Source organism: Ictidomys tridecemlineatus, chromosome 7, assembly GCF_052094955.1.
Source record: "Ictidomys tridecemlineatus isolate mIctTri1 chromosome 7, mIctTri1.hap1, whole genome shotgun sequence".
In the NCBI taxonomy this organism is placed as follows: Eukaryota; Metazoa; Chordata; class Mammalia; order Rodentia; family Sciuridae; genus Ictidomys; species Ictidomys tridecemlineatus.
In genome coordinates, this window is record NC_135483.1 from 4,959,744 (window position 1) to 4,972,842 (window position 13,099).

Here is a 13,099-nt window from a genome sequence, read left to right on the forward strand (position 1 = left end):
TGACAAAGCTCTGTTTTGCCTTGGGTTGGGGACCTTGCAGACCTGAGGTCAGCAGTCAGGTGGAGAGGTTTGTGCTACTTGTATCGCAGGAAGGAGCCCAAGGTGCTAAGGGATTGCTCACACTCACCTGGGAAACAGTGCATCTACCACAGCCACGTGCAGATGGCACCGAGAAACTAGGGAATAACTCCAAAAAGTAACAACCATGAACACTGTATCCCTGAGAGCTGCACCACTGGTCCATGCTGCCACGGTGGCATTGCAGGGACCATGTTGGCATGGAAAGTTAGGTGTTCATTAGTGTCCTAGTCCCTGGAGCCTGCAGAGGACTCAGATCTGCCACCCCACTTCTCTAGGCTTCTGATCTTTCATGCGTTGAGATGGAGATACAAATCCATGCTCTTTATGTCTTGGAAAGATATATCTGTGTTGTATGAATCCATGTGCCTCAAAAAGTGGAAATAAAAATGGAATCACTCTGGGTGTAGATTGCTGGCACATGCCAGCAATCCCAGCAGCTCTGGAGGCTGAGGCAGGAGCATCTTGATTCCATGTTAGCCTTAGGGACTTAGTGAGTCCCTAAGCAACTTGGCAACCCTCTGACTCTAATAAAATACAAAACAGGGCTGGGTTTGTGGCTCAGTGGTTAAGTGCCCCTGGGTTCAATCTCCAGTACCTAAAGAAAAAAAAAATCACTTTGACCCAAAAAAAACGCTCTATACAGTTGAGGAGGATCTACTTTTATGTAAATGCATTGATGAGAGGACTTTGGTCTTTACCTAGGGCTTAGCCCTTGGTTCCAAGTCAGGTCTATTCTGTCTGTAAGCACGGTGCCTCCAGCTGGTTAGGAATGCACGGAGAGGAGCCTTCATCAGTTGTGTTTGTTCCTGTGACTTTAATGAGAACTTGAAACTTGTTCTTCTTTTAATTGGCAGCATCTTCATTTTCGTGCATGTTTGTTTAACTGTATGATATTTGCTTCTTTCTTCCTAGAGGCCCTTGCTGTTGAAGAAACGCTCGCCCAGCTATGCTCAGAGCTCCAGGTAACTAGAGGGCTGACCCTGTGGGTCTGATGGAAAGAAGTGGTCACGTTACCGAATCAGGCCTGCTCTGCCCACAGGGCTTTAAGCCTGTCATGGAAGCTACCAGGTTTACAAAAGAGAAAGTTAGCTCACAGGTGCCAATGCCATGGAGATGGAGGAGGAGCCTCAAATCTGCCTCCCTAAGAATGGGGTTCAGGTATCTTTATGGGGCAAAGAAGCAGGGTGGTCTGAGGTGTGGGAAAGGTGATTGGAGGTCAGCAAAAGTGAAGTAGCAGGTGGTCATGGTCTTCACAGGAAGCATGTCCAGAAACCAGCAGCCTCTGCATGATGTGTAGGTGGAACTGGGACCCCTGCCATCAAGAGGACGCCCATGGGACACTTGTGCAGGCCCAGTGGAGGGGTCAGCTCCTTCAGCCCATTTGAGCTAGATGAGGTTACTCCAAATTCCTGAAAGATCCCCTCCAGGCATCCCTGCTCGGGCTGTGAGCTGTGGGCAGTCAGCCAGTCCACTCCTTCCCTGCTCAGCTGGGCGACTTCCGAAGCAAGGAGCTGGAAGGAAGTGCGCCTAGCAGGCCACCGCAGGCTTCCCGCCGGTGTCTAAAGAAGGTATTCTCCCTCTGGCTTTTAAACTTCAGGGAAAGAGAATGGCTCACATCCCTTACAAGAGGAAACAAAAAATGGATATGAACTTTGTCCTGGGGACTCTGTTGCGGTTTTGTGAGGCTGTGTGCATTAAGAGCATGTCTTTAACAAACCTGGCGATGCACACGACGGTGTGGTTCAGTCTCTGGGACACTTCCACCTCCTGGGGCATTGCATGGCCCCCTAAGTGAGATCCCAGGTTGGGGCTGGAAGGAAGCCCACGAGTCAGGCAGAGGGGAAGGCCAACCAGGACTTTCGTGGTGCTTGGTCTTCCCATCAGGATTTTACTGATGACATCTTTTTGTCTTAGCCAATTAGTGTAGGGCACACTCGCAAGTTACCAAGTCTGTATTTTATGTGCCTTGTGTGCATTTGTTCATTTATTCAACTGAACAGTTCTATAGGCAATCCTGTTATATTCAGTGGATGGGCTCTCAGTGGCAACCCGTTCCCTCCTGGAGCACACAGCTTAGGAAAGTGGCTTGTGTACTCTTGGGCCACCATTGTTCACTGCTCGGAGGACTCCTGGCACCTGGGAGAGGCTGGTCCTAGAGTGGTTCATGCAGCTTCCTGGGACCCTTGGCTCCTCTGCAGAAGGAGCCAGGACTTGGCACATTTGCCTTTCAATCTGCAGACCCATCGGTCCTGGGTCATGTGCCTCGGGTGAGTAAAGGGCAGAGGCCCTCTGTCCTAATAAAGGGTGTGGTCCTCCACCTCGGGACAAGCATTGGGCAGGTCTTTTCCCCTCTTGATGGCTGTTTCCCTGTGTGCGATGCACTTGTTCTATGGGGATTAAATGAGGTCACCTGGCTGCATTGTGGAGGACAGAGCCTGGCATACAGCACTGCCCAAAGCCATTACTTCTGTACTTGTCATCTTGCCTACTACGCCATGAGCCTGGCAGGAGATGAGGACACAGGTACTCTACCTGGTTGTGGGACCTCAGGTGGACGGTGTCACTAAGTTTCCTCAGGAGGAGGTAGGCCCTAGTGGACCCCAGAGAGGAAGCTGTTTTGGATCCTGGCTTTGAGCCTTGTGGTTTTGCAGCAGTGCAGCCCATGGACCCCAGAGGTAGGAGGGCCTGGCGCAAGGCTATGCTGCTAGAACAGTCAGAAGGGCCTGGGAACGGGCCACGTGCCATGACTGAGGCTTTGGGGAGGGAGCCCAGGCAAGTGACCAAGAGGCCTGGGTGCCCTCTGCACCAGGGTGCCTGGACAAATCTCTAGGTCACAGGGAGCCAGGAAGGAGGATTCACGTCCTTAGGGGGCTATGTGGGCAAAGGGACACTGAAGAGTCGTCTCCAGCACAAAACACTTTGCCATCAGGTGGTACCTCACACACACTGTCCTTTCTCTGACCCTAGCCAGATGTGGGCTGTCCACTTTGTTATAAAGCATGTCAGAAAGGATGCAGACAAACTGCCAGGTGAATACATAGACACAGGGCAAGACCTGCAAGGGCATCCCAAAGGTGGCACTTCAGTTGGGTATACTCACCAACCTAGAAGCTGCCAGGCCCCATCATTTAAGGTTTCTACGGCGCTCCAGTGCATAGCCCCACGGCCAAGGTGACCACTGGCCCTCCACAAGATGCCCAGCTCCTCTCCCTTCCCCAGAGGCCTGGAGAGAAAGTCCCAACCTCCTGACCTCCTTGGTCTTTCAGACAGCCAGCCTCTCCCTGAGGCTGTCTAGGGGTCTGTCGAGGGTCTCCACATCAGCACAGACTCAATCTGGGGGAAGGGGACGTAGAATAAGAAAAGATGCATCTAAGCTCTGGGAATTCCAAGGGCTTTAGAAACTGGGTGCCAGGAAGGAGACCTAGCTGCATCTCACAGAATCACAAACAGAGAGCAGCTGGGGCAGGAGAGGGTGTTGGGGTGGTGAAGTTAAAACAAAGGAATAGCAAAGGCCCGACCCAGAGGGAGGCTGGCTCTCTGCCCACGGGTCTCTGCGCACTGTGCCCGCAGCAGCCCTGGGCTCTGGGGGGAGTGCTCACAGGTCCACGTTTATTTCATGCTAAATGGACACAGAGGAGCAGGTCTTCCTTAAGGTGTGTGAGTCAGAGGGGTGAGCCTCCTAGGGTCTGAGCCTGGCCCCGCCTCCTGCTGAAGTTCCTCATCTGCTGCCTGCTCTGGTTCATTTATCAAGCGTATTTCACAAAAGGCCGACTGCTGCCTCCTCCTTTCTGCAGTGTCCCAGACTGCAGGGATGCTGCCTCTTGGGTTCCTATGGTCCCTGTTGCCACAACTTTATTTTATAACCAAATTTTGTTGAAAATTTTATTATGCAACTGCTGTAGGGAGTGGCTTGGTGACAAAGGTGGAAAGGGTGATGTGCTGGCCATCAGTCTGCTCCTTGGTTTGCTGAAGGGCTGGCCTGTGGTTGGAATAGAAGCAGCACCCCACTTCCCCAGAAGCCCCCCCCCCCCATTAAGCTCACAGTCTGCAGAGCTGTTTAGAGACAGAACATCGCCACCTTGTGGCCCATGACAAACAGCAGTGAAGGTTTCCATCTGGATGGCCTGCCACTGGTGGAGTGGAGGCTTCCGGGGACTCCAGAGGATTGGAAAGCTAGGTCTCTGCAGCAGTGGAGTGTGGGTGCCTCTGTGCTTCAGCAAATCATGAAGTTTTACTAAGCATCTGCTGTGCACCAGCCACTTGGATATCTGCTAGGAATAAGTAGAAGAGGACATTGGGAATTGCAGCCTACTGAAAACCAGATTTGTTTCCACAGACAGCAGAATCTCCTGAGGTGGCCACACTAGAACCACAGAGTGTGAGGCAGGGTGGTGGGCCAGGAGGAGGGGAGGGCCTGGTTCTCTCTGGGGAGGTGGGGATGCTCCATAGGGGCTGTTGCCAGGGAGCAGGAGGGAGTGCATCAGGGAGGGAGGGGCATTCCAGCAGAGGAACAGCCCCGTGAGGCCCAGGGCACCAGGACTGGAGCACCATGGGAGAGGGGCCAGCATGGCTGCAGCGCTGTGTTCCTGAAGCCCTGCTGTAGAGCCGAGCTGGAAAGATGGGCTGGAGCAGGCCGTGACGGTCCTTGCTGAGCGCTGGTCAGGAAGGAGATGTGCTGTCTGCAGAGGGATGGCTCTGTCCACACTCAGCCACGTGCTTTGGACAGCAAACATTCAGAAACTTGCTGGGGAGCTACTAAGAAGTGACACTTTTTGTTTGTTTGGTTGTTCTTTAATACAGCAACAGGATTTTCTGAATACAAAAGATGGTTCCCTTCTTGACCCCCAGAACTTACAGGAGATGCTGAGGTGTCTAATAGTCTTTCCCAGAGCTGCACTTCCCAGTGGGACCTGGGAAAGAAGCTCAGCTGGCAACTGTGAGCAGTTGGTGGCTGCTTGGGGCAGCCCCTTGGCATGGTTTTTTGTTGTTATTTATTTTGTGTGCTTCTTTGTTTTGACTAGTCCACCTGCCAGAGGGTTTTCAAATAACTTGTTTCATTTAAGCCTGGAAGTATCCTCCAGGAGGTCAACAATACCCAGTTTCTCAAGTCCCTGCTCTGGAGGAGCTAACATCAAGCTCAAGGAGGCACAGTGGTACACAAGAGGGCCCCAGACCACATTCCATTTACTTTCCAATAACAAACCAAAGAATGTAATTGGTGCACATTGAGTACCTGCTGTGTGCTGTCACAGAGCACCTATATGCTATAGGCTCCCCTCCTACTTAGTGTGCTAATTCTGCAGGGCAACTCAGCTTGGATGGCTTAGAACTTGCTTGGGGCAGCCAGGGGCACAGAGCTCAGCCAGAGGCAACTGGTTTGAGTAACAGCATCCATTTCTCCCTCTGTTCTAGAATGTTCTAATTTTAATGTGCTTATGAATTACCTGGGGGTCCATTAAAATGTAGATTCTAGTTCATTTGGCCTGGGGTAGAGCAGGAGGTTCTTTAACAAGTTTCCTTAAGAAGAGGTTGTCCACTTTAAAAGGCCTTGGGGGTGGGAGAGTTGGGGGCTGCCCTGTGTGGAGAGCACTAGGCCTTAGCTATCTGCTCCTTCCCTCTGCCACTCCACGAGGCCAAGCACAGGCTCTGATCATCTCAGTCTGGCTCCTCCCTACAGCATGTTGTCCAGCTCTGCAGCCCTGGACTGCATTCCAGAGCATCTCTCCTGGGGACAGTAATGCCCAGCTTGACTTCCCAGGGCCCTTCCTCTAGAATGCAGAGTCACAGACCTCACCACATGGGAAGATAGCTGTTTCCAAGGCCTCTTGGTGACCAAGAGTCCCTGTGTGGTGGGGACCTCATGGGACTCAGCCCTGGCTCCACACAGCATCTCCATGCAGAAATCACAGAGGGTCAGTCCATGTGCATGGACACCTGCCCAGCCCCAGATCTCACTATGCTGACTGAAAGCCCTCGTGGTTGCTGGTCACCCACCACATGAGGATCTGACTGCTTAGCATGGAAGTCAATGCCAGGGCACATGATGCCCCCTCACCTGTTCCTCAGCCCTGAGCTCCTCCAGGGCTGAGAAACTGGGCTCTGCAACCCAGCGCCACTATGTGCTCTCACCTCTGCTTGGGCTGTCCCATGTCACCCTGTTTTATTCCTGACACAATCCCCATCTGCCAGACCCAAGCCAGCTGCTCACTTTTCCGGGAACCATCTGAGATCCTGGGATCCAAGAGTCCCCCATGGGCTAGTGTCTCTTGGCGCTGGGCTCTATTCCAACTACTTCTTGGTATCATGATTTGTGTTACTTTTCTCCCCTCCACCAAGCTGTGAAGGCACTGAATCCTTTCATACCAAAACATACAAGGCACTTATGATTTTCCAGTTAGAAAGACGATAGCCCCCAAATTAATTGCCATCCTGATCTTACGTTAATCCCTCAGACGGATGGGATGAAAGTCTCCCTAAGAGAAGAGCTTTCTCCCTTCACATGCCCCTGGTGTTGAGTCAAGTGGGTGTGGGGGTGGGAGGGCTGGTAAAACCACCACTGCATATTGCTGTGGAAAGAGGCCAAGGCAGTGGGTATTCAGAGAGTTCACGGCTGCACACTTCTGGGGATCCAAGGGTTTCCAGAGTCTGGCAAGACAGGTTGCAGGAGGGCCCTCCTGACTTCTGTAGATACACACTGAAGTGCAGTGTCAGTGGAGGGCTGAGCAGGCACAGGAGCATGCTGACATCCTGTGGACAGAAGGAGGGAGTGACCAGGGGATCTGCCTGGGACCTGGAGGGCTGTATGGGGGGTAGTATGACATGGTGAGCAGCAGATCCAGGAGCTGGACCGCACGGGCCACACAGGTACCAGCTTAGGCAGAGTACTACACATGCTGTGTCCCCTACCCCAAATCATAAAGCAGGGGAGTAGAGAGAAGCTCATGGGCAGAGCCCAGATGAGGAGGGTGGGAGGCTGAGCCTCTTCTCAGGGAGCTTCACCCATGCAGACGGGGCTGGGATCGCCTGCTGGTGACAGGAGGGCCCTCCACCCCTGTCATCTGTGCTTCAGGCCCAGGTGTCTGTGAGCTTGGAAAGTCCTCCTGTGGCTTAATTAGAAGCTTTTTAAACCTTACCTTAAATCCTTTCTATAACCAACTGGGGAAAAATAATTCTCCCAAAGGTACATTTCATTAATAGCTTATCCTTTTTTTTCCATTTTTCATTGTGGTGGCTGAGCTCAGAGTTCATGCAGCGTTTGCCCATACCATGGTGGTACAGGGGCACTGTCATGGGTGGGGGACAGAAGAAGCAGCCCAGGAAGGCTAGTCTGTGTGACTGAGGCACAGGGCACCTCCCACCCATGCCAGGTCACCTACATAGTCAATCCAGGCTGCTAAGTTCACACTATCATCAGCCAGTGTGCTGGGCAGTAGAAACAATGAGGGCCAGAGCTCAGAATGCAGACCAGAGGGCATGTTGGAGGTAAAACAGGCCACATGTGGCTGGAGGTGGCATGGGAGATGGGTGTCCCTTATGAAGCGGGTGGTCAGTCTTACACTTGGAGCACGGTGGAGTTTCAAAGGAGACAGCAGAAACGAGGGGACACAGAACTGTCTCCGTCAAGATTCCCTGGAGAGAATAGACAAGGCCAAGGTGGAGAGGAGAAGAAAGAAGATGGAAGGGGAGAGGGGAGGCACTCCAGAGAGAGGGTGCAGCTCGACCTGGTGCTGGTGGGCAGGCCCAGTGGCTGGAGCAATGGGCATGCTCAGGCCAGGAGGGGAGGGCCCATGATCAGGTGGGGATTGTTGTCAGGGGCAAATGGTGCCAAGTGTTGACACAGGAGTTTGGCTGTCATCAGTAGTCATGCTGGTTGGAGAATCCAAATCTGAGCGACTTCTAGTCCATCCAAAGCCACGCTCTCCACCTGGAGGATTTTCAGTGGCTGCGTTTTCCCCAGAGCCCCCCCCCCCACCTGACCTTGGTCTTCCGTCTCTTGACCATGGTGTATGCCACACAGCCAGCAGTGGTCACCAAATACTGACCTTGCCTCTTGGAAGAAGCAGCTCTGAGTAGTATTTTTAAATAAGATCTTGTGTTTAGAAACTAATCATTAATTGAAAAGTAATAATATTCAAAATTTAGAGTGTTACTGTGCATCAAACTTCTCTTTTCCTCTTTTTCTTACTATTAGACTCCTCATGCCACCTGCTCTGCCTTCGCCTAGCATGAGCCTTCAGTCCAAGGGCTGTCGGTGATTCAGGCACTGGACTTAGATCCTCCCATGTATCACTGCATTCAAATGGAGTCAATTACCATGCGTGCCCTTAAAGGAAATTGAGGCACAGGATAGATGAGAGAAGCAGGGTTTGGAAGTGCTGTGGCTGTGTGCCCAGGTTATTGTGTGTGGTAGAGAGTGCCACAGCACTCTTTTTTGCTCACCCACATCCCTATCTCCACTACTGAGTGAGGCAGAGGCCCTCTCCAACTCGTCCTGTGTCTGTGCTTATTCAACACATGGGCTTCAGACACACACGATGCCCTCACATGCTTGCTGTCTAAATGATTAAGCCTAGAGATTGGTGTCAGGATTTGAGGACTGGCTGCCTCACACTCCTCAAAGACACCGTCTCTCTTCTCACTTCTCCAGAATTTATTTGAATTCTCCAACCAGCATGCTTCTTGGAAGATGGCTATCCCATATCAAGTGACAGCGATCCAAAGTATTTCTATTCCTGGGGTCTTCCCAAAAGGCTCTGGGCCCACTCTAGTCCAACTCCTAGCTTTAAAAGCAGCTTGAAACCCTCCGTAAGGAATGTGGGAGATGGTAGAAGGATGGTGGTAGGCCAGGGCTAGGGAGGCCCCGCCACGTGCAGTTCTCCCAGCTGGTTAAGTGCTCTGAGATCATGGACTCTCTTCTCTCTGGAGGTCTCTACTCTTGTACTGTGGTGTGGGGATGTGGCTTTGTGGCCCCACAGTTCTTCAGTTCAATCCCAGCTTGGTGTGGACGTGTGTACTCTCGCTACTTATTCACTCTCATTTTAGATTTTTGTAGAAGAAGGTTTAGGATGCCTCCACCACAGAGTAACTGTGGGGACTACATGGGAAACCTATGCAAAATACCCAGCCCTCTACCTGCCAAACGCTGGGTATTAATGAGTGGAAGCCATCATGACTACGATTCTGAGTTCAGAATCTCAGGACAGAGTGGAGTGCGTGTGAGGACCTGCAGTGCCGGGGGTGGGGGGTTGGGAGGATGGGAATGGAGGGTTTTCAGCCACATGGTTGTGAAGCCAAGGTTCACAGAGGAGAAGTCACTGGATCTGGGCACCGATGGGCAGCATAAACTGTGGAAAGGGTTGAGTAGACAAATTGAAAGAAGAAGCCATTGGACCCCAGGGCAAAGGGAAAACATCAAAGGTGCAAGACATTTCCAGAAATCCAGGATTAGGTTGGGCTTAAAATAGACACAAAGACAAGACAAAGCAGGGAGAGACTGAGCTAGGCCGTTGGTGATCTCTCATGTGAGACTAGGCCTGGATGTTGTTTGTCGACAGGGACTACAAATGATTTATCACCACCATGACTATTGAAGCCCCGCCTCCAAAGTGACTTGATAGGTGATCCCGAGAGTCTCAGGATGGTTTAATGTCATCCCACCGATGTGCAGATGTTCCCCAAGGGCATAGGAGTCAGTGGAGATGGCAGGAGCCCAGGGAGCGGGGGCCTGACCACTGCATTTTTTGCCTCCAGATGCTGAACAATCCAGAGAAGATAGCTGAGCAGATCAGTAAGGATCTTGCCTGGCTGGCTTCCCACCTGATGGCTCTGTGGACACAGTTCCTGGATACGGTGACACTCCACTCCCAAGTGACTACCTATCTCACCCAGGAGCACCACAGCCTGAGGGTAAATTGTCTCATGGCATAAACTTCCTACATGCACTTAGTGTCCTGAGGAAGTGTGACAAGTGTCAGTTCACTCAACTGAGTAAGAATTGAGACTGTTCCCAGCTCTCGTTTGGAGCACTGATCCTGGCCCCACCCTGAACAAGCAGTGTGACGTCAGGAGCTTGGTTAGCCATACAAGCCTTTGCTCCATCCTTCATAAAACACCACCCTTACCCTTATCGTAGGGGTACTCCAAGTACTTTTAAAAAGTATTTGAGGGGCTGGGAATAGAGATGAGTGGTAGAGTACTAGCATCATATGAGCAAGGCCCTTGGTTAGATCCAGGGCACTTCAAATAAACAATCAAAACAGCAACATTTGAAAAAGTAATTTGGAAGGGAAGGCATTGCTCTTAGTATATTTTTGGCCACAAGCTTGGGCACATATGGGTCGGTACTAATGCATAGTGAAAGACATTGGTCTTCTCATTTAGAGCAAGTAGAGCAAATATCTGAGGATTAGATTCACCAGATGCTTAGCAAGCACACTCACAAGGCTGGATTTGGAAATTCTGTTTATTCTGCATTTATTTATGGTGACTGTTTGCAAGGATCTCATATTCCAGTAGGAGGAATAAAACCTACATATAAAAATGATAAAAAGCAATGTAAGAACAGATTCATCAACATATACTAAACTGTGTCTATAAACCAGGGCTGGGCTAAGAGCTTTGATTCAGACCTCTGGGTGAAGGACAAGCTTTCCTTCTCTTAGTGCATAACACTTATTTCCATGACGACCCTCAATTCTAAACAGAGAGACACAGCCACCTAAAGAAGTGAGCCATTTACTCTGTTTTATTCCTCAGGTCCGAAGGTTTTCTGAGGCCTTTTTTTATATGGAGCACCAAAAACTTGCTGTCTTGACGTTTCAGGAAAATCTGTAAGTAATGAGCCGCATGCCTACTCTGCTGAATAAAGTCGTCTCCCCCACTCCCAGGACAGGCCACCTCTTTTCTTTGTTCAAGCTGCCCTTTCGCTTTCTGGATCTCCTCACCTCTGCACCTCCAGTCTGAAGCGCCAGGCAAGCGAAAGATTTAGACAGGGCCCAGTGGGAGAGGTCAGCAAGCTGAGGTTTCCTTTGTTGAGAGTCATTATGCTTCTAGAGACAGAATCAAGACTCCCAAGTCCTGCAAGACATCTGTGCTGAATCCTGCAGAATGAAGTCGAAGCAGGTGGTGTGGCCATAGGCTACGTCAGAAAACACACAATCTGCTCTAGATGCTGCAGTAACTAAAAAATGCATTTAGCATAGTAGTTAAGGCTGAGCTCCCTAATTAGGAAGACTTGTAAATTTCTCAGTTTGCCACCTTCTAGTACTCAAGAAAGTCAGAGGGTTCATGGGCGATGAGGCCATTGTCCCACAGGGACGCCCTGGTGAAGAGGGGCAGAGATCCCTCCAGGGTCTTTTGGCTTTCGCTACACACATCCACTTCTCCTGTTGATTCTGAACAACACTTCACTTCAAAATGTAAAGGTGGGTGAAGCCATGTTGGGAATGCCAAGTGAATCCACCAGGAGCAGAGCTTGACGTTCTGCTTTGCACGGGAGGGACGTGGAGAGCTCTCACACCCTTCTATAAGCTTGTTTTCTCCTCGGGCTTCCTTATATTTGCAAAGTATGGTGACATTTACAGTTTGCCTCGTGGGTTCTGGAAGTGAGCTGGGGCTCCTAGAAAACACAGCTGCATGTTGAATCCGCTTGTCTAGAGATCCTGAGAGTCTTCCACTCAGCCATTAATTTGTTCCCTCAATCCAGGCTCCAGCTAGAACTGGGAGAAGATACTTTCCAAAACTAGCTTCAGAAGAGCTAGTCTGACAAGGGTAAACATAGCTTTGGGGGCCACAGCACAAAATTATAAATCAGATTGGCTGCAGGAAATGGTCTCCCAGAGTCAAGGAGGTTAGCCTCAGGTGGGCTCCAGGAATGCCCACTAGCGGAGGTGACAGACACAGGCCAGGACTCCTCCCCTCAAACAGCCCAGCTTGAATGGCAGCCTCTTGTGCAAAGGGCAAAGATTCAGAAACTAGTGGGATGACAGCTTGAGTTTCAGACCCTGCTCCTCCCCAAAGGACAAGAAAAAGTCTTTCTGCAGATGTGACATTTGAACGCAGGCTGGGGTTACAGCAGGACATGCAGTGACGTGGGAAAAGTTTGGGCTGGTGAGATAAAAACAGAACATCTTTGAAAAGCAGCAACAAGATCAGTGCAGTTAGAATGGAGTGCAAGAGCAGGGAAGAGCAGGGAAACTCAGAGCGACAGGAGGAACAGACCGCGTGGGGCCTTGAAGGCCAGGGGATAAGGAGGACCTAGAGTAATTTCTGCTTTTTTACCTGCAAATGACTATGGACCTCAGCATTTCAAATTTCATTACACGACTTAAAATACTGATTTTGCAACTTACAATACTTGTGGCAGGCATCCCACTAGTTACCGAATCTTTCTTACCTGGTTTCTTAGACATAAAAAAAGGAGATTCCTTCTTTCAAGAAACAACTATTTATCAGGGAGCACATATCAGACACCGTTTCAACTCTTGGCTACTCTATCAGTGAACCAGAAACAAATTCCTTACTTCACGGGGCTTGTATTTTAGCGGTGGAAGGCACATGATAAATATGATCTGCCCAATGGTGATGTGCCTGGTGAAATAGTTCTCAGTGTGAGGGGAACAGATGAGACTAGTTTAAGGAGCTGTCAGAGAAGGTCTTCCTAGGAAGCTGGCATTAGGGAAGAGAACCAGGTACAAAACTGGGCCCTGCAGATATCTTGGTCCTGTAATGTAGCTGTCAAGTAGAGCAGTTTTTAAGGATTCATTTAGGAGTAGACATTAACATAAGGCAGAGACTAGGAAGGGCTCCTGCTCAGAAGGAAAGAAACTTTTAGCTAGGCCCTCCAGGGTAAAACTGTAGAACAGAGAGGGAGAGTTCATTGCAGATGGAGAAAATCGCAGAGAAAAGGCCCAGGGTCCTGTGAGCAGGGGTGAGGTTTGGAAGAGGTAGTGCACAGAGACCGGAGAGCCAGGAACTATGCATGAGAAGGGTGGGCTCCCATGGAGGGTGGGTCTGGGAA

At 50.6% G+C, this 13,099-nt stretch overlaps 1 protein-coding gene across 3 annotated transcripts in view; it reads left to right on the top strand.

Annotated features, from left to right (window-relative positions):
- Nucleotides 1-13,099, top strand: part of Fam135b (family with sequence similarity 135 member B) — a 301,016-nt gene that overhangs the window by 250,640 nt on the left and 37,277 nt on the right. For all 3 annotated transcript variants that reach the window (XM_078016660.1, XM_005316131.4, XM_078016661.1), the window contains exons 9-11: nucleotides 994-1,043; nucleotides 9,832-9,987; nucleotides 10,837-10,910. In XM_078016660.1, coding sequence (XP_077872786.1) covers nucleotides 994-1,043; nucleotides 9,832-9,987; nucleotides 10,837-10,910 — 280 coding nt within the window. The remainder of the gene's footprint in view (nucleotides 1-993; nucleotides 1,044-9,831; nucleotides 9,988-10,836; nucleotides 10,911-13,099) is intronic.